At 43.2% G+C, this 27,788-nt stretch overlaps 1 protein-coding gene across 2 annotated transcripts; it reads left to right on the top strand.

Annotated features, from left to right (window-relative positions):
• Positions 1–2,494: 2,494 nt before the first annotated feature.
• LOC110488446 (sodium channel regulatory subunit beta-1) lies at positions 2,495–27,788 on the top strand. 2 transcript variants are annotated; one of them, XM_021560672.3, is made up of 6 exons: positions 2,495–4,295; positions 18,300–18,466; positions 20,954–21,191; positions 25,669–25,810; positions 25,999–26,070; positions 26,355–27,788. In XM_021560672.3, exons 1-5 carry the CDS (start codon positions 4,244–4,246, stop codon positions 26,063–26,065), a joined length of 666 nt encoding a protein of 221 aa, XP_021416347.2. In that variant the 5' UTR covers positions 2,495–4,243; the 3' UTR covers positions 26,066–26,070; positions 26,355–27,788. The 2 variants fall into 2 exon arrangements, with proteins under 2 accessions (XP_021416347.2, XP_090054246.1); XM_090198120.1 differs by lacking the exon at positions 2,495–4,295 and adding an exon at positions 15,282–17,451.

Genomic DNA, 27,788 nt, shown 5'->3' with positions numbered 1-27,788 from the left:
ACACAAAGTGCAAAATATAAAGTACTCAGGAAATAGGAGAGATTCCTCTCTAGAAAACAAGTAACATTTACAATGACCGACAAAGACAAATGGCAGAGGGAGTATATATATATATATATATATATATATATATATATATATATATATATACACAGTGATAGAGTGGGGATTGGAACCAGATGTGTGTAATGACAAGACAAGTCCGGGGTTGATGAGTAAAGGGCATTTGCCAGCAGTTCTGTGCGTGATTTACTGCAAAAAAGAAATGTCAGTGTTCTGCCATGGCCAGCGAAGAGCCTGGATCACAATCCCATTGAGCACATCTGGAACCTGTTGGATCGGAGGGTGAGGGCTAGGGCCATTCCCCCCCCCCCCGAAATATCCAGGAACTTGCACGTGCCTTGGTGGAAGAGTGGGGTAACATCTCAAAGCAAGAACTGGCAAATCTGTTGCAGTCCATGAGGAGGAGATGCACTGCAGTACTTAATGCTGCTGGTGGCCACACCAGATACTGACTGTTACTTTTGATTTTGACCCCCATTTATTCAGGGACACATTCTTCCATTTCTGTTAGTCACATGTCTGTGGAACTTGTTCAGTTTATGTATCAGTTGTTGAATCTTGTTATGTTCATACAAATATTTACACAAGTTAAGTTTGCTGAAAATAAGCACAGTTGACAGTGAGAGTACGTTTCTTTTTTTGCTTAGTTTAGAAGGCCGGCAACACCGAACGCCTGAGCTGGACAGAAAGGGGAGCCAAAGCGAAGGCTGGTGTGCCAGTACACGCTGGCAGAAACGCAGCCCACTCCACCGACCAGTCCTGACAGTAACTATGAAGGTACGTACCCAGTTCCTGATTTAACCTTTCCACCTGCCCATTTGATTGGGGACGGTACCCGGAGGTGAGGCTGATCGTGACCCCCAGTCATTCCATGAAGGCCTTCCAGACATGGGAGGTGAACTGAGGACCACGGTCAGACACGATGTCCTCCGGGATCCCGTAGTGCCAGAAGACGTGAGAGAAGAGAGCCTCCGTGGTTTGCAGGACCGTAGGGAGGCCAGGCAGAAGAATCAAATGACAGGCTTTGGAAAACCGGTCCACAACGACCAGGATGGTGGTGTGTCCTTCTGAGGGGGAAGATCTGTGACAAAGTCCACGGAGAGATGGGGACCAGGGTCATTGTGGAACCGGCAGCGGGTGGGGTTTGCGATTGGGAAGTTGTCTAGGTGTCTTGCTCTGTGCGCAGGTGGAGCAGGAAGAGACGTAAACCCGGACTTCCCAGGCCAAGGTGGGCCACCAGTACCAGAGAGACTGTCGATAGTCCGGGCTATACCCGAGTGCCCCGACACAGGTGATGTGTGGCCCCAGGTGAGGAGACAGTCCCGCACATCAGAGGGCAAGTAGATATGCCCCTTGGGACAGTGGGCAGGTGAGGGCTCCTGTCGCAGGGCTCGACGGATGTCCGTGTCCACATGACAGGAGCCACAATGCGGGAGAGGGGAATAACGGGTGTCACTTTCTCCCTCCGATCCTCTGTGTCATGCACCCGGGACAACGCATCGGCCTTAACGTTCTTTGATCCCAGTAGATCCCAGGAGGGTAAAGTCAAACCTGGTGAAGAATAGGGCCCACCTGGCCTGATGCGGGTTCAGCCTCGTTGCTGCTTGAATGTACTCCAAGTTCCTGTGGTTCGTCCAGACAAGGAAAGGGTGTTTAGCACCCTCCAGCCAGTGCCCCCATTTTTTCAGCGCCTTCTTGACGGCCAACAACTCACGATCGCCCACGTCGTAATTTCACTCCGCGGGAGACAGCTCCATGAGTAGATGGAGTTTAGTTGGCGATCCAGTGCGTTGGGAGAGAACAGCCCCTACTTCAACCTCGGAGGCGTCCACCTCCATGATGAAAGGCAGAGACAGGTCCAGGTTTAGAAGGCCGGCAACGCCTACCGCGTGAGCTGGACATGAGGGGGAGCCAAAGCGGAGGCTGGTGAGATGGCATGCTACTAAAAAATCAATGAGGAGATGGGAGGACTTGCAGCGGCTGATGAGAGCAGTGTGGGTGCAATGATTGAATAACATGTATGTGCAAATGTATGATGTAATGCTCGCCAGTATGTTACATAAATGTTTAATGCTTTTTGCCTGTCCCCAAATTAATATAATTGTTTCAGAGTCTGTTTTGATATTTCAACCTGCGTGTCCTGATCGCATCTGGTGTGGGTAAAACCAAATCAATTTGCGCGGTTTGGTCAGCAAGTAATGCTACAGAGTCGTTTCATAGGCGTATTGGCTCTGATTTGACCATTTTACATTTACTATAGGCCTATACAGTATGTTCGAGAAACACACGTGGATTTTGCATGGGATGAAAACAGCACATTAAATCATCGTTGCCATCACAACAACATCCACATACCTCTCCGATCCTCCCTCTCCATCCCACTGCTGCAATACACTACTCCTCCCATTCACCTCACTCCCCAACCTCTCTTAGCGCTCCCGGTCCCAAAGAGTGATATAGCCTAAATAGGCTGCAGCCTTCCGAAGACCATGTAATTTCGCGGACTCCTCGGCGCTCTGGTCGCCTATTCAATAGCAAATTATGTTGAAAAATAGCCTGTTCGTAGGCCTACTGTGGATATTATTTGAAAGTGCCTAGAATGGGATTTTTCGCTTTTTATTTGTAAAATTCTGTGCCACGTTTTACTCGCCGCAGCAGATCTCTCAAACGCACGGACTTGCCTGGGAGGCAACAGTCGTCCGAAAACCTTGGAGTAGACGCAATGGAGAATATAATCTAAAGAGGAACACATGGGGAAAGAAAATAAGGAATAGGAGGGTACCGTACATAACGACAGATATTGCTCATAAGCGCAGCATATCTTTTTAAAATGTGAAGTGGCCAGAATCAGAGAAAGTCACGAATTTTATTCGGTTTTTAATGAGGCATTTTGATTAATTAATTTTGTGCTTTGTATAGTCATATCCAATAATATACCGGAATGTAGCTTTGCAGGGTATGTGTATGACCACTGCTATAATAACAAATGGTAAAACGCTAGATAGGTCAATAAGGCCTATTGTAAAGTTATTTCTACATGCCCTCTTGGCCACAATCAACCTTAATTGTTGTGTATGGAATGACCTGTTATCCTGACCAAAAGGGTTCAGTGTTACCATGCAGGAGTGTATTGGTATGAACAAGAACAAACATGTAAGCACTAAGAAGGCCTACTGTAAGTCCTCTGGATAAGCGCATCTGCTAAATGACAAAAATGTCAAGTAAAAACCTCAATTATCATAAGTGTTGTGGAATGATGTTTATTTTTGCAAATATAACACTTTCTTATGTTGAATGGTGCATTGCATCTCTCAAACTCATTGCACAATTATCTGTCTTCCGTGAAATGCACAAATTCTATCAGACACACTAATGTTGTCTTCTACTTTCTGAGCCTAAACTCAACATGTCTTCCCGAACAATCTCACCACAAAGAATCATTGATCATATCAGCTGCTAGTCTATTTACCACGTTGCTTTTTTTTCTGTGCACACCCAGTCACATTGCCAACCAACGCGTCCAGATTATAAATAGTTGAACAAAAGCTTTAAACGAGCAGCCAGGGTTACTGAAACCAAAGGCGCAGGGCATTATTTCTTCATCATTAGTTACTGAATACGGTTGTGTGGAGACTGTGAATTCTGTAGACTATCAGCTGGACAGGCACCAGTCTGATTTAGAACGGAGGCCGGTAAAGGTAAGGAGGAGGCTGCTTATTCCTGACGCTGAAGGGGCACTGACAAGGACGCAGCCTAGAGCTGACATCCACCTCACCTGGCCACTCGTCCCACTCCCCCCCCACACAGGGACACCCCCTAGGCCGAGCACCAGCTGAAGAGGAGGACAAAAAATGTTCTCTGACTGTGAGCTGCATCTCACCAGAAGAGGTCCTGCCTCAGATCTCCTCCCCCAGACTGGTTGAGACGCTCCGGTTGTGTTTTGATATTTTTCCCTTGAGTTTTTTTTTACTAATCCTCACTGGAGTGAGAGAGTGAAGACATTTTGAAGACCCAGAGGTTTTTGCTGTGGGAGCACCTTTACTTGGAGTAGCTGCTAATAGACGGAGACCTCCAGTCTTTCTTTGTCTTTCCCTGTCTGTGGTGTTTGTGGTGTGTGTGAGAGTGTGAGAGTGCTTGTCGGTTGGCATCGGTGAGAGCCGTCTCCCTTCCCTCCGTCAGGATGTTTGCAGTTCAGCTGCTGCTGGTCCCGCTGGCGCTGTGGGCTCTGCAAGGTGAGTGGGCATTGGGTGGTTGTCACAGCCACAGTCCAGTCTTCACTCTTTGTCTGCTCTTATAGGGGCCAATAAGCATAGGGGCCCAGTACTGTGTGCATGATCAGCTTTTGAGAGGAGAAGGGTGTGTGAATCTTTTGTTGGTTTAGCCTTAGTTACAGGGACTCTGACTGCTGTTGTTACACTGATTGTTAAATAATAGAGATACAGTATATTGAATGTCCTTTGCACTGTTTAACCAAGTGTTCCTTCCCATTAACTGCAATGAACAAGACCAGTGTGTACTTCTGTGTGTGCATGCGTGGGTGGGAGTGTTCCCTCATTTTGTCGGATTGCTCACTAAAAGCCTAAACCAGCTGCTCTTGTTTTCAGAGCGAATAACGAGATGAGATGAGGCCATGCGTTGGAGTTAAAATTGAGGACTCAGTAGCGGCAGCATGGAACAGTCTAGCACAGTGTAGATTATTACCTGTACTTATTGTTGCTTAATCGGTCACACAAGCCCACTGTGTCTACCCACTTAGCATCATGGAAAATAGAATGGACTGTGCTGTGAGGTGTACTTCACTATGGTTTGCATACATTAAATATATTACAGTATGCACAAATGTACATAATGCACTCTGAATCCATATTACATGGACAGTGCTGTGAAAAAGTATTTGCCCCCTTTCAAATGTTCTCTCCTTTTGCATATTTTTGATACTTGAATGCTATCAGATCTTCAACCTAACCTAATATTAGATAAAGGATAAAGCGAACCTGAGTGAACAAATAACACAACAATGACATATTTCATTTATTTCATAAACAAAGTTATGCAACACCCAATGCCCCTGTTTGAAAAAGTATTTGCCCCCTTACACTCAATAATAAGTGGTTGTGCCACCTTTAGATGCAATGACATCAATCCAATGCTTCCTATAGTTGAAGCTGAAGCACAGCTGGGTCATGTATGAGATGAGTCCCGTACTGCAGTCCACAGTAAGAACCTCATACCAACGGTCAAGCATGGTGGTGGTAGTTTGATGGTTAGCAGATGTTAATGTGAGTGTAGTGAAATGCTTGTGCTTCTAGTTCCAACAGTGCAGTAATATCTAATCTAACAATTCCCGACAACTACCTAATACACACAAATCTAACAAGTAATCTAACAATTCCCCAACAACTACCTAATACACACAATCTAAATCTAAAGGGATGAAGGAGAATATGTACATATAAATATATGGATGAGCGATGGCCGAGCGGCATAGGTAAGGTGCAGTAGATGGTATAAAATACAGTATATACATGTGATATGAGTAATGTAAGATATGAAAACATTATTAAAATGGCATTGTTTAAAGTGACTAGTGATCCATTTATTAAAGTGTCCAGTGATTGGGTCTCAATACAGTATATACATGTGATCAGTGTCCAGTGATCGTGTCTCAATGTAGGCAGCAGCCTCTCTGAATTAGTGATTGCTGTTTAGCAGTCTGATGGCCTTGGGATAGAAGCTGTTTCTCAATCTCTTAATGAATTCTGCTCTGTATCAGAGAATCTACAGGAGAATGTCACGCCATCCACCCGTGAGCTGAAGCTGAACCACAGCTGGGTCATGCAGCAAGACAATGATCCACAACACACAATCAGGTCTACATGAAAATGGTTCAAAAGCAACACTTTTTAAGTTTTGGGATGGCCTGGTCAAAGTCCAGACCTAATCCCAATTGAGATGTTGTGGCAGGACTTGAAACGAGCAGTTCATACTTGAAAACCCACACATGTCGCTGAGTTACAGCAGCTCTCCGTGCAAGAGTGTGTCAAAATTCCTCCACAGCGATGTGAGAGACTGATCAACAACTACAGGAAGCATTTGGTTGCAGTCATTGCAGCTAAGGGTTGTCACGACCAGTTATCAAGTGTAAGGGGGCAATTACTTGTTCACAAAGGGGAATTGGGTGTTGCATAAGTTTGTTCATTAAATAAATGGAATAAATATATATTTTTTTGTTGTTATTTGTGAAGTCAGGTTCCCTTTATCTAATATTAGGTTTTGGTTGAAGATCTGATAACATTCCGTATTAAATCAGAAAGGGGGCAAATACATTTTCACGGCACTGTAGTAGCCATTACAACCTCATTAGGCAATGCAGGAGGCAAGGTATAGAAAAATGCTCTTGGAGAATAAGGTCCTGGTTTACAATGCTAATGCCCCAGTTGGTAATTTGGAGAATGTCCCCTATGGTGCAATTCATACACACCTGTACCTGTGTGGAACTGTGGAACAGAGTCATCCATCTCTCCCCAATAAAATATGTTATAAATATGCCAAAATGACCAAACTGACCCCCTATGTCATGTTTCCCAAACTGGTTCATTGTTGGACATAAACGACCATAAAATCCCAGGAAATCAGCTCCAAGTGATGTTAATTTTGGAAATCTGTTCCCACGCATAATAGACATAATGACACAATACATTATTTACCATAGCTTTCTATTGGACACAACATAATCAGAAACACAGCCAAAACAAACTGCAAATGCATCCGACCCACTTGTAGAGTCATAAGCTTTATGTAGTCATTGTGTGCTAGAAATATGGAAACATGTGATTGTATAAAAATGTAAGTATGGTTTGAAATGATTATGTTTTAGTCAAATATTATACACTGTATATACAAAAGTATGTGGACACCCCTTCACATTTGTGTATTCTTTGTGTATTCGGCTATTTCAGCTACACCCGTTGCTGACAGGTGTATAAAATCGAGTACACCGCCATGCAATCTCCATAGACAAACATTGTCAGTAGAATGGCCTTACTGACGAGCTCTGTGACTTTCCGTGTGGCACCGTCATAGGATGCCACCTTTCCAAAAAGTCAGTTCATCAAATTTGTGCCCTGCTAGAGCTGCCCCGGTCAACTGTAAGTGGTGTTATTGTGAAGTGGAAACGTCTAGGAGCAACAATGGCTCAGCTGCGAAGTGGTAGGCCACACAAGCTCACAGAACAGGCCTGCCGAGTGCTGAAGAGTTTTATTTATTTATTTCACATTTATTTAACCAGGTAGGCCAGTTGAGAACAAGTTCTCATTTACAACTGCGACCTGGCCAAGATAAAGCAGAGCAGTGCGACAAAAACAACAACACAGAGTTAGACATAAACAAACGTACAGTCAAAAACACAATAGAAAAAAATCTATGTACGATGTGTGCAAATGTAGAAGAGTAGGGAGGTAAGGCAATAAATAGCCCATAGAGGCAAAATAATTACAATTTATCATTAACACTGCAGTGATAGATGTGCAGATGATGATGTGCAAGTAGAGATACTGAGGTGCAAAAGAGCAAGAGGATAAATAACAATATGGGGATGAGGTAGTTGGGTGTGCTATTTACAGATTGGCTGTGTACAGGTACAGTGATCGGTAAGCTGCTCTGACAGCTGATGCTTAAAGTTAGAGAAGGAGATATAGACTCCAGCTTCAGTGATTTTTGGAATTTGTTCCAGTCATTGGCAGCAAAGAACTGGAAGGAAAGGTGGCCAAATGAAGTGTTGGCTTTGGGTATGACCAGTGAAATATACCTGCTGGAGCGCGTGCTACGGGTGGGTGTTGCTATGGTGACCAGTGAGCTGAGATAAGGCGGGGCTTTACCTAGCGAAGACGTATAGATGATCTGGAGCCAGTGGGTTTGGCGATGAATATGTAGTGAGGGCCAGCCAACGAGAGCACACAGGTTGCAGTGGAGGGTAGTATATGGGGCTTTGGTGACAAAACTGATGGCACTGTGATAGACTACATCCAGTTTGCTGAGTAGAGTGTTGGAGGCTATTTTGTAAATTACATCGCGGAAGTCAATTATCGGTAGGATAGTCAGTTTTACGAGGGTATGTTTGGCAGCATGAGTGAAGGAGGCTTTGTTGCAAAATAGGAAGCAAATTCTAGATTTAATTTTGGATTGGAGATGCTTGATGTGAGTCTGGAAGGAGAGTTTACAGTCTAACCAGACACTTAGAATATGTGGACAACTACAAATACCTAAGTCAGAACCGTCCAGAGTAGTGATGCTAGTCGGGCGGGCGGGTGCAGGAAACAATTGATTGAAGAGCATGCATTTAGTTTTACTAGTTGCTGTGGTGACCAGTGAGCTGAGATAAGGCGGGGCTTTACCTAGCGAAGACGTATAGATGATCTGGAGCCAGTGGGTTTGGCGATGAATATGTAGTGAGGGCCAGCCAACGAGAGCACACAGGTTGCAGTGGAGGGTAGTATATGGGGCTTTGGTGACAAAACTGATGGCACTGTGATAGACTACATCCAGTTTGCTGAGTAGAGTGTTGGAGGCTATTTTGTAAATTACATCGCGGAAGTCAATTATCGGTAGGATAGTCAGTTTTACGAGGGTATGTTTGGCAGCATGAGTGAAGGAGGCTTTGTTGCAAAATAGGAAGCAAATTCTAGATTTAATTTTGGATTGGAGATGCTTGATGTGAGTCTGGAAGGAGAGTTTACAGTCTAACCAGACACTTAGAATATGTGGACAACTACAAATACCTAAGTCAGAACCGTCCAGAGTAGTGATGCTAGTCGGGCGGGCGGGTGCAGGAAACAATTGATTGAAGAGCATGCATTTAGTTTTACTAGTTGCTGCAGGGGTTGCTGAGCTGTTGGCCGGGGTAGGGGTAGCCAGGTGGAAAGCATGGCCAGCCGTAGAAAAATGTTTATTGAAATGATCGATTATCGTAGATTTATTGGTGGTGACAGTGTTTCCTAGCCTCTGTGCAGTGGGCAGCTGGGAGGAGGTGCTTTTATTCTCCATTAACTTTACTGTGTCCCAAAACATTTTGGAACTACAGGATGCACATTTTTGTTTGAAAAAGCTAGCCTTAGCTTTCCTAACTGACTGAGTATATTGGTTCCTGACTTCCCTGAAAAGTTGCATATCGCGGGGGCTATTCGATGCTATTGCAGAACGCCACAGGATGTTTTTGTGCTGGTCAAGGGCTGTCAAGTCTGGGGTGAACCAAGGGCTATATCTGTTCTTAGTTCTACATTTTTTGAATGGGGCATGCTTATTTAAGATAGTGAGGAAAGCACTTTTAAAGAGCAACCAGGCATCCTCTACTGACGGCATGAGGTAAATATCCTTCCAGGATACCCGGGTCAGGTCCATTAGAAAGGCCTGCTCGCTGAAGTGTTTTAGGGAGCGTTTGACAGTGATGAGGGGAGGTCGTTTGACCGCGGACCCATCACGCACGCAAGCAATGAGGCAGTGATCGCTGAGATCCTGGTTGAAGACAGTAGAAGTGTATTTAGAGGGCAAGTTGGTCAGGGTGATATCTAAGATGGTGCCCATGGTTACAGATTTAGGGTTGTACCTGGTAGGTTCCTTAATAATTTGTGTGAGATTGAGGGCATCTAGCTTAGATTGTAGGATGGCCGGGGTGTTAACTTCTTGGCGCACCAATCCCGTTAGCGAATTGCAGAGCGCCAAATTCAAATGAAATTACTAAAAATATTTAATTTTCATGAAATCACAAGTGCAATATAGCAAAACAAAGCTTAGCTTATTGTTAATCCACCTGGCGTGTCAGATTTCAAAAAAGCTTTTCGGCGAAAGCTATCCAAGCGTTTATGTAAGGATAGCTCTCAGTAGACAAAACATTACAAACAGCTAGCAGCAAAGTAGATTGGTCACGAAAGTCAGAAAAGCAATAAAATGAATCGCTTACCTTTGATGATCTTTGGATGTTTGCACTTACGAGACTCCCAGTTACACAATAAATGTTCCTTTTGTTCCATAAAGATTATTTTAAAATCCAAAAACTTCCATTTGGTTGGCGCGTTATGTTCCGAAATCCAATAGTATCCGTAAAGTTTGTAGAAACATGTCAAACGTTTTTATAATCAATCCTCAGGTTTTTACAATAAATAATCAATAATATTTCAACCAGACCGTAGCTTTTTCAATTGGAGTGAGAGAGAAAATGTCTGCTCCAAGCTGCTCACACATGCAAAACTCTGCTGGCACCCAGCCAACCAATGACGAGATGTGATCTTTCTCACTCATTTTTCAGAATAAAAGCCTGAAACTATGTCTAAAGACTGTTCACACCATGCGGAAGCAATAGGAAAAGGAATCTGGTTGATATTTTCCTCAGGTTTTTGCCTGCAATATCAGTTCTGTCATACTCACAGACAATATTTTGACAGTTTTGGAAACTTTAGAGTGTTTTCTATCCTAATCTGATGTATGTGCATATTCTAGATTCTGGGCCTGAGAAATAGGCAGTTTCATTTGGGTACGTTTTTCATCCAAACATCAAAATACTGCCCCCTACACTCAAGAGGTTAAGCATATCCCAGTTTAGGTCACCTAACAGTACGAACTCTGAAGATAGATGGGGGGGAAATCAATTCACATATAGTGTCCAGGTCACAGCTGGGGGCTGAAGGGGGTCTATAACAAGCGGCAACGGTGAGAGACTTGTTTCTGGAAAGGTGGATTTTTAAAATTAGAGGCTCGAATTGTTTGGGCACAGACCTGGATAGTATGACAGAACTCTGCAGGCTATCTCTGCAGTAGATTGCAACTACTCCCCCTTTGGCAGTTCTATCTTGTCGGAAGATGTTATAGTTAGAGATGGAAATTTCAGGATTTTTCATGGCCTTCCTAAGCCACGATTCAGACATGGCTAGTACATCAGGGTTGGTGGAGTGTGCTAAAGCAGTGAATAAAACAAACTTAGGGAGGAGCCTTCTAATGTTAACATGCATGAAACCAAGGCTTTTACGGTTACAGAAGTCAACAAATGAGAGCGCCTGGGGAATGGGAATGGTGCTGGGGGCTGCAGGGCCTGGGTTAACCTCTACATCACTATAGGAATAGAGGAGGAGTAGGTTAAGGGTACGGCTAAAGGCTATAAGAACTGGTCATCTAGTGCATTGGTAACAGAGAGTAAAAGGAGCAGATCTCTGGGCACGGAAGAATAGATTCAAGGCATAATGTACAGACAAGGGTATGGTAGGATGTGAGTACAGTGGAGATAAACCTAGGCATTGAGTGACGATGAGAGAGGTTTTGTCTCTAGAGGCACCAGTTAAGCCAGGTGAGGTCACCGCATGTGTGGGGGGTGGAACAAAAGGGCTATCTAAGGACTATTGGGCAGGGCTAGGGGTTCTACAGTGAAATAAGACAATAATCACTAACCGAAACAGCAATAGACAAGGCGTATTGACATTAGGGAGAGGCATGTGTAGCCGAGTGCTCATAGGGTTCAATGAGTAGCAATAGAGGAGTCAGGGAGCCAATTCCGTAGTCGCTGCTACGCTAGGCGAGCTGGATGCATGGCGATTCAGACAGCTAGATGGGCATCCGGTGACGTCGCAAAGGAAGAGCCTGTTGAAACCACCTTGGACAGTTACATCAGCAGACCAGTCATGATGGATCGGCGGGGCTCCGTGTCGGCAGTAAAGGGTCCAGGCCAATTGGCAAAAGAGGTATTGTAGCCCAAGAATTGGCTGGTGGACCTCTTTGGCTAGCCGGAAGATGGGCCTAGCTCCAGGTTAGCTCCAGGCTAACTGGTGCTTGCTTCGGGACAAAGACGTTAGCCAGGAGTAGGCACTCAGATAGCAGCTAGCTAGCTGCGATGATCTGGTGTAAAGGTTCAGAGCTTGCGGTAGGAATCCGGAGATGTGGCAGGGAAAAAGCAGTCCAGTATGCTCTGGGTTGACATCGCACTGTACAGACTGGCAGGAATTGACCGGGTTGAGGCTGGCTGATGTCCGAGTTAACGGTGAGGACCGCTAGCAGTGGCTATCTGACTACTAGCTAGTAGCTAGTTAGCTGGCTAGCTTTTGAAGGGGGTTCCGGTTCTAAAGTATAAAAATAGCAGATCTGTACCACATTGGGTGAGGCGGGTTGCAGGAGAGTATATTCAGTCTGTAGATGGAAAGTGAGATTAAAATATATACGAAAAATATACGAAAAAAACAACAATATATACAAGACAAAAACACACGTCCGACTGCTACGCCATCCTGGATTATATTGTGAAGAATGTAAAATTAGTCTGTCCTCGGTTGCAACTACAGAGTTCCAAACTGCCTCTGGAAGCAATGTCAGCACAATAACTGTTCGTCAGAAGCTTCATGAAATGGGTTTCCATGGCCGAGCAGCTGCAAACAAGATTAATATGCGCAATGCCAAGCGTTGCGTTGCTGGAGTGGTGTAAAGTTCATCGCCATTGGACTCTGGAGCAGTGGAAACGCATTCTCTGGAGTAATGAATCACGCATTTCCATCTGTCAGCCCGACAGATGAATCTGGGTTTGGCAGATGCCAGGAGAACGCTACCTGCCCCAATGCACACTGCCAACTGTAAAGTTTGGTGGATGAAGAATAATGGTCTGGGGCTGTTTTTATGGTTCGGGCTAGGCTCCTTAGTTCCAGTGGAGGGAAAACTTAACGCTACAGCATACAATAAGGTGTCCACATACTTTTGTTCATGTAGTGTATCTGTTTGGGCTTCTTGCAGTCAATTTGCAGTCTACAAATGATTTGTAATAATGTTCCGGCCCCCTGACCATTTGCTGAAGAAAAAAAATGTCACCATGCGGAATCTAGTTCATGATCCCAGCCCTATGTGAAAAACCTGCAGGTTTCTATTTGAATGGATGTACACACATTGTCTGGCTACCCAAACTTCTTGCTCCGGCCAAACGCTACTCCACGCCCACGAACGTTAGTTTCTTCTCCGCAATTAGACTGGATCTGAGTACCTCCCAGACGATTTCTAGAACGCTAACAAATTCTTACCATTCTGATTGGTCCCAGAAACCGATGGCAGCATTTGGAAAATTCGTCATTGGCTTTGTTACTCTGATTGGTTAGAGATGATCCAATCGCTGATGACTTTGTTTTGTACAACACCCTTCATTTTGACGTCACCACAAACGACTTCAGTGATAGTAGTCAGACTGAAACATGTAGTGAACATAGAGCAGCGGGACGAAGTCAGAGTCGTCAGGCAAGTATGCACACGTGGCCCTTACTATTACAGAGTGGTGGTGAAAGCACAAATCAGAGAGAATGTTTGCTGATGCATGGTCAGATCTATGAGTGTACAGTATATTCTGTAGATATGTATACAGTATATGTACCTATGTATAAGTACGTGCTGTGCGGTTTTGCTTATGCTTCCGTGTGGCATGCTTTGATTATGCTGAGACTCTGAATACAATAAAGGAAGCATTTCCTTAAATGGGGGATTTAGGGAGAGCTTATCTCCCCCAGCCATCCTCTGTCCCCCTCTAACCCTGCCCCTGTAAACGAAACAACCGCTACCACCACTCGTTGTCCCAAATGTAGGACACACAGTGTGCCCACCATGTCCCCATCTAAACCTGCCCCCGTTAGCAGTACCGCGGCCCTCACGCTACCATCTGTAGGACACACAGTTTACCCTCGCTGGCAGAACTACAGCCAAATCTCCTAAAATGATGTCAGTGCATCAAAATAATGGAGGGTTGGAGAGAATGGAGAGTTTCTGCACAAAGAGAGCTGTAGAGTGATGGAGGACAATGAGACCATGCTAACAAAAAATAGTTTTGGAGAAAAGGTAGAGGGAGAAAGAGCGAGAGAGAGAGAGAGAGAGAGAGAGAGAGAGGTTGGGGTGGAGGTATGAGCGTTATGCAACAGCACTTCTGCAACGGGTAAATAAAGCAGCCTGTCTGTCTGCTGGACCGGCCGGGCCAAGTGAGGGCAGCCCAAAGAGAGACAGGGTCTGGCGTGCTGTGCACATCTGTACCCATTCAGGGAGAGGAAATGAGAGAGGACAGACAATGGGTGATGATAAGGACAGACAGAATCCTCAAAGAAGCCTGGTCTTCAAATACAGTAGATGAGAGTGAGACAAGTAGATAAGAGTGAGACAGGTAGATGAGAGTTGGACAAGCAGGTGATTGAGACAAGTAGATGGTGAGACAAGAAGACCAAAATGGGCCGATCTCAGTTTTTCCCCGATATGACTAAACTGCATACTACCTGCCTCGCTTGTCCTTGCTGTTGACAAGAGTGTAAAACATAAAGACATATCAAAACTAAAGAATGGCAGCCTTGAGGAATCCTCGCTGTTAGAGTGACCATCCTCGCTGTTAGAGTGACCATCCTCGCTGTTAGAGTGACCATCCTCATTGTTAGAGTGACCAGCACAGGCCCATAGACCCATAGCCTGTCAAATGTACGAGCAGGAATTTCTAGAGGACGAGGTCAATGTTAATGCCATACTGGAAGTGGCAAGCCTCTCCAAACTCTCAAGCACTTTGGAGATGAGATCAATTCAATAGTCCATATCTTCAATTAAGATTACCATAATTTCTTCACTTGCCCATTTCAAATAGCCCTCCCAAAGGCTTTCCTGATTGATGGGCTCAAGTTGTGTGTGCTAGCATCTTGGGAATGAGGACTGTAAATGGAAATGCAGCAGCCATTGCACTGTTTAGATCATTCAAATCCTTGTAGTTGTGATCTGGTTCAAGCTTCTCCTATGTGTTCAGAATAGCCTCAAAATGAAATATATTATTCAAATCTGTAAATTTGATGAAAGGTGTAATCTATCTGTTTAATCTAATCCACTAATCTGGACCATGACCAAATGTTCTAATTGCACACACACACACACACACACACAGTGAATGGAGTGTTTTTATAAGCTCTTTGCACGTTCTTAAGTATGTTTTACTTGACTGTAGCTACTATAATGGCAGAAAGTTTGTACCTGTTATGTACTCACTGATAAAACAGTACTCTAAAAAACATTAAAGAAGTTTTCCATTAAATGTAAGAAAAGTATGCATAGCCTTTATTTTTGGATTGAACTAAAATATTTGTTTCGATCTAATTACAACAATAGACGAGACAAGAGAAACAACCCAAGACAAACACATGCCCAGGGTCACCTGCAGTGGTAGCCATACATTTGATAGATAAACTGACTGTTGGTCATAGATCCTCTACTCTCGCTTGGCGTTCTGTTCCTTGTCAGTCTAGACAGGCAGGCACCACTGATGCGGGGTCCTCCGTAAGAGGGGACATGGTGGCTTCTCTCCCTCCCTCTTTCCCTCTCTCTCTCTCTCTCTCTGGGTCTGCCCATGAGTCAAAGCAGTTCAGCCTCAGGTTGAAGCAGTTCACACACACAAACACCTCCACACACAAACAGCCAGTGTATTGGGCCTGGAGTCAGGGAGACCAATGAGGAGGGAGGATAGTGCTCCAAAGTGATTTCCTGATGTGTGTGTGTGTGTTCGCTCTCTTTCCCCAAACAAGTCCCCAGACCACACTTCAATGTACAGTACTATGGACACAACTCCTTCCCTGGAGATTCTAATTCAAATATTGAAAAATCGTAGGGGGTGTCAATAGGCCATTTTCAACACAGATCCAAGAATTCTTGCAACCTCAAATGCGACGCTGGTCTAGATGTGTCCAGTCCTCTGAGAAAATGAATGTGACAAACAGTACATTACACGTATTTGCTACTATGGAAAGTTTCTTTCTTGGTTAGTGTCCAGGGACATGTCGTGGATGTTTGCTATTTCCCCAGGTCGAGGGTGTGTGTGTGCATCTCCACTGTGAATGGGTGGTAACCTTGTCATGGAAACTGACGTGATCTGCTTCCCTTCTCTCTCTCTCTCTCTCTCTCTCTCTCTTTCCTTCGCTCTATAGATTCCTCTTTCATTCTCTCTATTTCTCTCTCTCCCTCCTTCACTCTTCTGTTGATCAGTCTCTTTTATACTTTCTCTCTGCTTTTTCCCTCTATCTATCTCTTCTCTGGCTCAGAGAATGACCATCCATCCTCTTGCAATCCCTTCCGTTCCTAACAGTTGTCTTACCAACATCAGTCTGTAGGGACTGACAGATAGACGGCCTTTTCAGGGACTGAACTATAACTCACCATTTTGTATTGTTGCATTCAGACTGAGGGCATTCAGTAAATTGATATCAAAGGCTAATCCCCCACACTGCCTCCTCTCCTAATCTAATCTGCAGTTTCTGGAATATTAGTTGCATAAGGCGAATCTCTGCCCAACCGTCAACAGATTACGCAACGGATTTGGATATTGTGCTCTGTGTCTGTCACATTACCGGAAATGAGTTTGCAGAAGGTTGATGATAGGTCGCTGAGTCTGCACTTTGTTTGGATGAGTCTACACACTCTGCATGTTCTGTTCCTCTCGCTGTCTCTGCTATGAACAGCCGGCAGCAGCATCCACTCCTCCCCACTGTGCCTCTCTCCTCTCCTCTCTTCAAACAACGGCCTGCTACTGTTTGTGTACTCTATAATTACACTGCACTGTGTCAGTTTTCACCACTCTCCCTCTCTCTCTCCTTCCTCTGCTGTCTTGCGGCAATGGTGCATCAGCATTATCTCCTGTCTTGCGACCTCCCCCAACCCCCTTCCAACTCTCTCATTTGCTGGATGATATGTTGGTAGTGTGAAATGTGACAGTGTTGTGTCCTCATGTCTGTGTTCCTTCCGGGTCTTTTCCTTTCTGAGCAGTCAAAACCAGCCATCTCTGTCCCCTTTCTACATGTCTGTCTGCATGGGCTGTCTCCCGATCCCCCCCCACCCCCCATGTGGAAGTAGCTGATGTGATGAAACTATTGTGATGTTAACTTTCTCTCCTCCTCCCCCTCTCTCTGCAGTGAATCAGCAAGCATTACGCCTGTCCCCTCCTCTGCCTCTCCTGGAAACGGCTGTGTTAACTCTCTCTCTCTTTCCTCCCTTCCTTCCCTCCCTCCCTCTGTTTCTTCCTCTTTCTCTGCAGTATTCTCTCTCTCTCTGTCTTCATCTGTATAAGTATTCAGTGTTGCAATATTTCTATCAGAGAGTTCTCACATTGGTGCATATCAGGTAGTATATTATGAATGGTGACTATGAAATTCAACCAAACTATGTATTGGTTTATTTTCAAGTCACTTTCCATCTGACCACCTGTGCAATGTGTATCCTGTCCCCTTCATCTCATTACGGTTGAACAAAAAAGCATCGCCAGAGGTCAAAGCTGAAAATAGCACGAGAACATTGGTTGAGAGCGATGCAGGTTCAGATGCCTTTGTGGAAACTGCAGGGTGCAGTGTGAGAAAGAAACACTTGCAGTTACAGGTGTGTTGCTCTCTGCCGATGTACAGTATGTGACATGATGGCATATATAGACTTATGCATCTATATATGCAAATAGCTTACTTATATATACCTCGCAGGCAGGCTGCAAGGAGACTAGCGTCGCTCACTGCAATCTGTTTATTTCCCCTCAATTTCTATATCCAGGTCACCCTTAGCCATTGTAGCTTTTTTAGCTAATTCGTCAATCGACTATATGAATCTGAAAAAAACAACACAATCTACCAAAACGACAACAAAACGTATATCGGAATTATGAGTGGAAATAAAAAAAGAAAATAAGACAAGCATGCTATGAGCGATAGCAGCAAGCACGCAAAACAAAAACTCTGAATTATGTCATTTCCATATCATTGTCATATTATCTGCCAATTCAATTGACAAGCATTAGGAGACAGTTTGCCTGCAATGTATTGAGACAATATCACTAGAGCGTTGGCCTTGTGTCAGCCTGTTCTCAAGCCATTGATCAATGAACAAGGGTCAACACCCATTATGGCTCTCAGGCCTACTTCAGATTTACTCGTACACTGCACTCCATTTTTAGTGAACGTGGCTATATTGACCAACCGTTTATAGTGATCAAATTATCGTGCTGCACAGATGTGACCACTGTAAAAGAGGTGTGCACTCCCACTGGGCACAGACGTCAATTCAACGTCTATTCCACGTTGGGTCAAAATCATTTCATTGAAATGACGTGGAAACAACGTTGATTCACCCAGTGGGCCGTGGAGACAAATATCCATGGCTAGCACCAAATATCCATGGCCAACTGTATGTTTGTTGTACTTGTGTTGTACAGATATGTTGTACATATCTCTCCTCAGCGACTCTATGCCATGGAGCGTGTGTGGAGGTGGACTCTGACACTGACGCAGTGGTCAATGAAGGCTTTAAGCTGGGCTGTATCTCCTGTAAGATGAGGGGCGAGGTGCCCGCCGAGGCCACTGTTGAATGGTCCTTCATGCCCAAAGGAGAGAGCGAGTTCACAAAAGTGAGTAGACACGGATCTTCGGGCCCATAGGGACAGTAGCGGGTTATATCCCAATTATCTCTCCTCGCAAAATGTGCACCTGTTCACTTTTCTTCACTGATTTGATAGGAAATGACTGGTAGAAGAAATATGGTACTCCCACTAGCCCATGACTGCACCAATCCAGTGATTTTAGATCTGTGGGAAGTAGTGAATGAGTGCACACTTCAGGAGAAAATAGATATTGTTGAGACACACCTTAGATTCTCCACACTTTGCCTCTATTGGTTGACCTAACTAACTATAGCTTGACTAGTCATTATGTATTGCTTGACCTAACTAACTATAGCTAGGCTACTCATGATGTATTGCTTGACCTAGCTAACTATAGCTAGGCTACTCATGATGTATTGCTTGACCTAACTAACTATAGCTAGGCTACTCATGATGTATTGCTTGACCTAACTAACTATAGCTAGGCTACTCATGATGTATTGCTTGTTTGTTTTTTGCTTTTGAAGCGCTTTGATTTTTATGAAAACCGCTATAGAAATGTAATAAATTATTTTTATCATTCAACTTTGCACTTGCGCACTCACCGACATGGATTTTAAAGGATTGGATTGGTGTTAACATTGGCTAGAGGGAGTTTCCACCGCTGTTAAATCCATGACAGGGAGTGTGCAAGTGCACAATAAGTGATCCCTCCCAGCAGAGTTTAAAAAGTGTCCCCATTCATTCTGTGGGGATCGACCCCATGAGGGGTCAATGAGGTAGCCAAGCAGGTTGACTTGTCTGTTGTATCAGCAACAAAGGCAGGTCTTTTAGTTTCAATTTGGATTGTGAAACGAGGTGTCATAAGCAATTCATGAATGGGAGAGCCCCACTGAACACAATGACTACCAAGTCATCACACCAAGGGGTGCTGCACAATGGAGACACATCAAGATAGATCATTTTAACTTATTCAGTAAAAAGACTAAACACATCAATCAAAACAAGCGTGTATACATTCAGTAGGCAATTTCTATGTCAGCAGAACAAGTAGTCTTTTCTCCAGTGAAATGGGCGCTATCATGTATCATGAAAGAGCATCACAGCCATGTAAATCATGCAATGCTGTCAATAAGAGATTGTTTTAAATATGCACACTGGTCTAAAAAGGATTCACCCCTTAACATCCAAACTTTTGTTTCACAGTTTCCAAATATTGCAGTGTCAAACCAGGCAACTGGCTGCGGCCACTCCCAGCAGGAGCCCTTGTTGAGGCTGTATTAGTCAGAGCCTGCCTCCACCACTTCCTGATGGGATCTCTCTCCTCATGTATGCGTTTATGTGCTGGAGCGATTTAACGGCTAATGGCCGCCCTGTATTGATGTTGGAACACACTCCTTCCTTGTAGGGAAACGTGTGTATGTTTACATCTGACACCGAGGAAAACTAAAACCATCTCTTATTGATAGCAATAATTGTTATACACATGCATGATGTTATAGACATGCATGCTGTATCAGGAAAAACACTGCAAATTATACTTAAATTGATGCAAAAGTACTTGGATTTTTTTTTTACTCCATTCATTTTCCCTGACACCCAAATGTACTCGTTACATTTTGAATGCTTAGCAGGACAGGAAAATGGTCCAATTCACACACACTTATCAAGAGAACATTCCTGGGCATCCCTAATGCCTCTGATCTGGTGGACTCACGAAACACATTGCTTTAATATAAGGAATTATTATTATAATTTAAATTATTATTATAATTATTATTATATTTATAGCAATTACATTGCCTCTTGATAAAGTATATTTAAAAGCAAATACTTTGAGACTTTCACTCAAGTAGGATTTTAATGGGTAACTTTCACTTGAGTTATTTTCTCTTAATGTATCTTTACTTTTACTCAAGTATGACAATTGGGTACTTTTTCCACCACTGCTTATACTGTAATAACCAAACTGCTTTAGAAATCACTTCACCCTTTTTTGAAATCACTCCATAATCAAATCATAACAGAACCAAAGTGCCTGATTGAGCACTTAGTCAAGAGATATGAGCCCTTGTTGATGCAGAACATTGGTGCTTTGACAAAAGTGCTGCACAGATTTCATCCAGTAATGTAAAAATTATAATATCCTAATATGATCTGCCCAGGATGAGTGTGTTGGCTCACCAAACTCATATAGCCAGAATAAAAACTAAGTAATCTTGTCCAAGCCAGAATAGCAGGATCCTATCTCCTGTTTCTGTAGCGTGAGGCAGCTTGATGTACAAGTACACCCCTGGACAGGATGTTAGTCTATCGCAAGGCCTTTCCCCAATACATCTCCTTAATGTTTTAACAGTCTTTGGTATGAGACAACCAAGGTTCAAACGGCCTACCTTCCAATCTCAGGGCATACGCTCTAACCACAAGGCCAATCCTAACTGATATGCTCCAGTTAACAGCATATTAGTTTGCAAGCTCGTATGTCTCACTTTCCCCCATTGTGTTTTCCAATAGATCTACAGCTACGAGGACCTAATGAGCGACATTCCGGACGAGCGCTTCTACGAGCGTCTGGACTGGAACGGCAGCAAGAAGACCAAGGACCTGCAGGACGGCTCCATCTACATCCTGAACGTGACGTGGAACGACACGGGCACCTACCGCTGCATCTTCAACCGCACCCTCACCTTCACCTCCTACGAGTTCCACACCAACGCCACCAAGATCGTCCAGCTCAACGTGGTGCCAAGACGTAAGGCTTTGGCTTTAAGGTTCACAGGCTTAAGCTTAGGTCTAGACACAAACGAACACATGCAAACGAACACACACACACAAACAGTATAGTAGAAACGCACCCTCCTCTTGGGATAGGGGAGAGGGAGAGAGGAGGGGAGGGTGGAAGAGAGGGAAATAGTACACTAAGATCACCCTCGTGAAAGTAGTGCCATGACATAGGCTTACTTACACCCTGCATGGGGAGGGGGAAGAGATGGAGGGGAGAGAGGGTGCTGGGGAAGGGGGTGGGGTGGGGTAGAGGGAGGGAGGGAGGGAGGGAAGGAAGGAAGGAAGGTTAGAAGAGAGGATGAGAGAGGACAAACACTCGATGTCCATGCCTGAATTGACAAAAATTGCAGTATTGTCAGAGCAGATGATGGGTTATGCATGGGTTATATGATTTTGATTTAGGGTCAGGGTTCGATAGCCCATGGTAGATTGGACCATGTTTCAAAATGGAAGCATTGATATCAAAATCAAGGACACATGACAGAGGGACGAACAGGAAACAGTCCTACAGCTCATTATCTATACAGCTGTTGATGGATGGTTAGTAGTAGTAGCCCTGTCACAGAAGCGGTCACAGCTGTCATTAACGCTCATATCTCCCAATCCAAAGGCTCAGCCACAGCCACGCCAATGATTGTCCAACACATCACTGTCAATGACAGCTGGCCATTAAGTAGATACTGTATCAAGAAAGACAGACAGTAGACATGTACATACAGAGACAGATACAGTGCCTTCAGAATGTTTTCACACCCTTTGAATTTTTCCAAAATGTTTTTGTCACTGGCCTACACACAATACCCCATAATGTGAAAATGGAATCATGTTTTAAAAAATGTCTACAAATGAATTAAAAATGAAAGCTGAAATGTATTGAGTCAATAAGTATTCAACCCCTTTTCTATGGCAAGCCTAAATAAGTTCAGTAAACATTTGCTTAGCAAGTCACATAATACGTTTCATGGACTCATTCTGTGTGCAAGAATAGTGTTTAGCATGATTTTTGAATAACTACCACATCTCTGTACGCCACACATACAGATAATTGTAAGGTCCCTCGGTCAAGCAGTGAATTTCACACACAGATTCAACCACAGAGACTAGGATGGTTTTCCAATGCCTCGCAAAGAAGGGCACCTATTAAACTAAAAAAAGCAGACATTGAATATCCCTTTGAGCATGGTGAAGCTATTAATTACACCTTGGATGGTGTATCAATGCACCCAGTCACTACACAGATACAGGTGTCCTTAATAACATAGTTTCCAGAGAGGAAGGAACCCACTCAGGGATTTCACCATGAGGCCAATGGTGACTTTAAAACAGTTAGTTAAAGGCTGTGATAGGAGAAAACTGAGAATGGATCAACAACATTGTAGTTACTCCACAATACTAACCTAAATGTCAGAGTGAAAAGAAGGAAGCCTGTACAGAATAAAACATATTCCAAAACATGCATCCTGTTTGCAACAAGGCACTAAAGTAAAACTGCAAAATAAATGTGGCAAAGGAATGAACTCAATGTCCTGAATACAAAGTGTTATGTTTGGGGCAAATCCAACACAACACATCACTGAGTACCACTCTTCATATTTTCAAGCATGGTGGTGGCTGCATCATGTTATGGGTATGATTATTCTCGGCAAGGACTAGGATTTTTTTTTTTAGGATAAATAGAAACGTAATAGAGCTCAGCACAGGCAAAATCCTGGAGGAAACCCTGGTTCAATCTGCTTTCCAACAGAATTCCCTATTCAGCAATAACCTAATACACAAGGCCAAATATAGTTACTTACCAAGACGTCATTGAATATTCCTGTGTGGCTTAGTTTAATTTTTGACTTAAATTGGCTTTAAAATCTATGGCAAGACTTGAAAATGGCTGTCTAGCAATGCTCAACAACCAACTTGACAGCTTGAAGAATTTGACAAATAATGGGAAATTGTAGAATCCATGTGTGCAAAGCTTTTAGAGACTTACCCAGAAAGACTGTAATGTAGCTGTAATGAGGTGATTCTAACATGATTCTAAAGGTGATTCTAACGTGTATTGACTCAGTGGTGTGAATACTTCTGTAAATGAGATATTTCTGTATTTCATTTTCAATAAATTTGCTAACATTTCTAAAAACAAGATTTCACTTTGTCATTATGGTGTATTGTGTCGACGGGCAATACATTTGTTTTTATCCCATTTTGAATTCAGGCTGTAACAAAACTAAATGTGGAATAAGTCAGGGAGTATGAAAACTTTCTGAAGCACTGTACATACATACATACATACATACATACATACATACATACATACATTACCATTCAAAAGTTTGGGGTCACTTAGAAATTATTGTTTCCCATGAAAACAGACATGAAATGATTTGCAAAATGAATAGGAAATATAGTCAAGACGCTGACAAGGTTATAAATAATGGTTTTTAAATGAAATAATAATTGTGTCCTTCAAACTTTTCTTTCGTCAAAGAATCCTTCATTTGCAGCAATTACAGCCTTGCAGACCTTTGGCATTCTAGTTGTCAATTTGTTGAGGTAATCTGAAGAGATTTCACCCCATGCTCTCTGAAGCACCTCCCACAAATTGGATTGGCTTGATGGGCACTTCTTACGTACCATACGGTCATGCTGCTCCCACAACAGCTCAATGGGTTGAGATCCGATGACTGTGCTGGCCACTCCAATACAGACAGAATACCAGCTGACTGCTTCTTCCCTAAACAGTTCTTGCATAGTTGGAGCTGTGCTTTGCTCCAATTAATCACCATCCACAAGGTATGGCATGGCATTGCAAAATGGAGTGATAGCCTTCCTTCTTCAAGATCCCTTTTACCCTGTACAAATTGCCCACTTTACCACCACCAAAGCACCCCCAGACCATCATATTGCCTCCACCACGCTTGACAGATGGCGTGTTTCTCAAACTAGACACTCTAATGTACTTGTCCTCTTGCTCAGTTGTGCACCGGGGCCTCCCACTCCTCTTTCTATTCTGGTTAGGGCCAGTTTGTGCTGTTCTGTGAAGGAAGTAGTACACAAGATTTTCAGTTTCTTGTCAATTTCTCGCATGGAACAGCCTTCATTCCTCAGAACAAGAATAGACTGACGAGTTTCAGAAGAAAGGTCTTTGTTTTTGGCCATTTTGAGCCTGTAATCGAACCCACAAATGCTGATGCTCCAGATAATCAACTAGTCTAAAGGCCAGTTTTATTGCTTCTTTAATTCAGCACAACAGTTTTCAGCTGTGCTAACATAATTGCAAAAGGTTTTTCTAATCATCAATTAGCCTTTTAAAACGATAAACTTGGATTAGCTAACACAACGTGCCATTGGAACACAGGAGTGATGGTTGCTGATAATGGGCCCCTGTACGCCTATGTAGATATTCCATTAAAAATCAGCCGTTTCCAGCTACAAAAATCGCTGAAGCTGTAGACTTATATTTCTCTTACCAACTTTAAACATCAGCTATCTGAGCAGCTAACCGATTGCTGCAGCTGTACATAGCCCATCTGTAAATAGCCCATCCAATCTACCTACCTCATCCCCATATTGTTTTTATTTGCTTTTCTGCTCTTTTGCAGACCAGTATTTCTACTTGCACATCACCATCTGCTCATCTATCACTCCAGTGTTCATTTGCTAAATTGTAATTACTTTGCTACTATGGCCTATTTATTGCCTTAACTCCTCACGCCATTTGCACACACTGTATATAGACTTTCTTTTTTCTATGTGTTACTGACTGTACGCTTGTTTATTCCATGTGTAACTCTGTGTTGTTGTTGTTTATGTGCTTTACTTTATCTTGGCCAGATCGCAGTTGTTCTCAATTAGCTAACCAGGTTAAATAAAATGTATTTTTTTTTACAACATTAGCAATGTCTACACTGTATTTCTGATCAATTTGATGTTATTTTAATGGACAAAAAAAAAGCTTCTTTCAAAAACAAGGACATTTCTAAGTGACCCCAAACTTTGAACGGTAGTGTACATACATACATAGAGACCTACTGTACTGCTTTAATGGACCTGCATTTGGATGAATGATTTTTCTCCTAAAGAGAGGAGAGGTCAAAGACTTCCAAGAGCTAAATAGCTTTCATAATCCTAAGTAATATTTTAAAGGCTTCCACAAAAGGTTGATACTGTGTCTCTAGAATGTTGGGTTTGGCAGCAAGCTTAGTCAGCTCACTTACTACTTGAGGTCATTCCACCAGTTTAACTTGAGATTAATGTTGACCTTGAAAAACTGGGCCATTCACAGTGAAACACTGAACCCTTGTGGATGTCTGGGGATAATTGTACCATCATGTTTTCCAGGAGGCATCAGACATTCAGAAGCCTGTACATTTTCTTTGAAATAGCTTCTAACTAATTAATAATTCATTAAGCCCAAGGCGGACTCTTTCTTAACCCGTCCTCTCATTCTCTAGTGACCAGGGGGATAGCGTCCATCTTGTCTGAGGTGATGATGTATGTCACCATCATTGGGCTGCAGGTATGGCTGGTGGTAGAGATGATTTACTGCTACAGGAAGATATCAGCACAAGGCGAGGAAGCATTGAGAGAGAGCGCGTGAGTAGACACAAACACACAGCTCCAATTCATCGCAGACACCTTCGCACAAGAGCACACACTTTTTCCTCAATCTTCCTCTGAAAATACTATTTTCTTGCCATGTAATTTCCTAGCTAAAACTGCTACTTTCTAACGGCCCCCCTCTCTTATTCCTCACCTTCTCTCTCTCGGTCTCTGTCTCTCAGGGCGGAGTACTTAGCTATAGCTTCGGAGAGTAAAGAGAACTGTGCAATGGTGGCAGTGACAGAATAACACTGGTAGGTTTCCCCTACTAATAATCCATAACTGGACTCTTGGCCGTTTGTTGTGTGTTCTTTCCTTTACTCCTATTCTGTCACTGATGGAGAACTCATATCAGCACCCAGAACCAAATCACCTACATTTGAATTTTAAAAGGGATTGTTCAGGATTTTATAACTTGATATTAGATGGTTTCTTCCCCGAAAATAAATCCAGGAGAAACTTCACCTTTAAGGCAGTCACGAGAGACTAGTGGACTCTTGGCATCTCCATGTTTTCTTACAAGTTTTCTTCATTTCAGGTTAAAGAATGGCTCCAAACAACAAATAGCTCTCGGTAGCCCTTCGACACTTCACCCCTTCTTCCAGACTTCCATTATGACACCATCTCATTACCCCATCCAGGAGGAGCAGCCAAGCGGCTTTTCCAGAGAACAGATGGATGAGAAGTGAAACAGCCAATGAAAAATGACTTGTGTTGAAAAGCAAATATACAGCACGAGTGTACTATCTAGCAGTACTATAATATCAAGGATAGTTGTAAATACAGTACGTGTGCTTAATTATGCAATCCAAAATCCTCATTGTAATACTGATACATTATAATAAGTTAGTTCACATATAGCATTGTACATTAAGTAGAGCTGCATGTTTACTGATACATCATAACTAATGGCGTTGTTTCTTAAAGGGTCATTGTCAGGATTCTAGTGTGCTTGTATGAGAGCAATTAGAGGTCAGAACTCAACTGCGATCTTGCCCAATGGCTTTAGTAGCCTGTCTTGATCAGACCTTCCATGGCTATTTATGTGCAGGTCCAGACTAGCCTAGTGGTATATTCAAAAACGTTCCAAGAAAACTTGCTTATGCATTCAGGTGAATGAAATGAGTACCCTGAGGAGTAGTAGCCTAACACGGTTGACTAGCTGGGAGTAATGGATTGTACACACCCAGAGCAACTATTTCTGGTTTGACAGCATTTGTCTACCTGTTGAAAAGGTTAATGCTTTATTTGCTAGATTTTCCTTATCATATTTACAACAACCAAGGGCTTGTGATATTAGCTACCATTTTCCTGCCGTGGGAAAATACCATAATTTGTCCAGTGTGCCTAGAGCAGGTATGTCTGATTGGTCAAAGACCAATCCCTAAGGAGCAGAATACAGTTAGCTGCTATTGAAAAAAAAATACTGGACATCCCTGTCATTCCTGTTCGGCAGTCAATTCTGTATTATACCTCTAGGGGCAGCATAACACTGCCTAATGTGGACTGCAATCTTGCACACATACTTTCTTATACAATTTCATTGGGATCTGGGTTTAACTACTAAGGGGTCTGGGTTTTCTACCTTTGAAGTACAGAAAAGTGAAAGAATAATAGGATTGCTATGGCATGATAACTGCCACACGTGAACAAATTGTAATTAATGTTCAAGATTCGGAATGATTCAAAATTCCCTTTAAAAAACCTTGAAGCTGGTTTGGTCAGATTAGAAATTCTAGTCACCTTTCACAGAACTTCCACATTGAATAGCAGAATATATGTTGGGAAAAAAACAACAGGGAATAATCAACTTCTGCTGTAATTCACTGAAGAAGAGAGAGAGAGAGAGAGATCCAGCACACACTACTGTGGAAATGTTGCTTGCCAAAACAGTCAGCTTTATACCTTAATATAATTGTCATGTGAGAATGGAGTAGGCTTTATGTCTGGTTTATTAAATCAAAACAATTTC

Source organism: Oncorhynchus mykiss, chromosome 2, assembly GCF_057628025.1.
Source record: "Oncorhynchus mykiss isolate SJ-2025 chromosome 2, ASM5762802v1, whole genome shotgun sequence".
In the NCBI taxonomy this organism is placed as follows: Eukaryota; Metazoa; Chordata; class Actinopteri; order Salmoniformes; family Salmonidae; genus Oncorhynchus; species Oncorhynchus mykiss.
Note: the sequence above shows the minus strand (reverse complement) of the source record. Positions and strands in the feature narration are given on the sequence as shown.

Excerpts from the sequence above, each read along its gene's own strand:
- LOC110488446 (XM_021560672.3), top strand. The coding sequence starts at position 4,244 with ATGTTTGCAGTTCAGCTGCTGCTGGTCCCGCTGGCGCTGTGGGCTCTG. Across the intron at positions 4,296-18,299 it reads GGCGCTGTGGGCTCTGCAAG|CGACTCTATGCCATGGAGCG; the intron begins GTGAGTGGGCAT and ends ATCTCTCCTCAG. Across the intron at positions 18,467-20,953 it reads GAGAGAGCGAGTTCACAAAA|ATCTACAGCTACGAGGACCT; the intron begins GTGAGTAGACAC and ends GTTTTCCAATAG.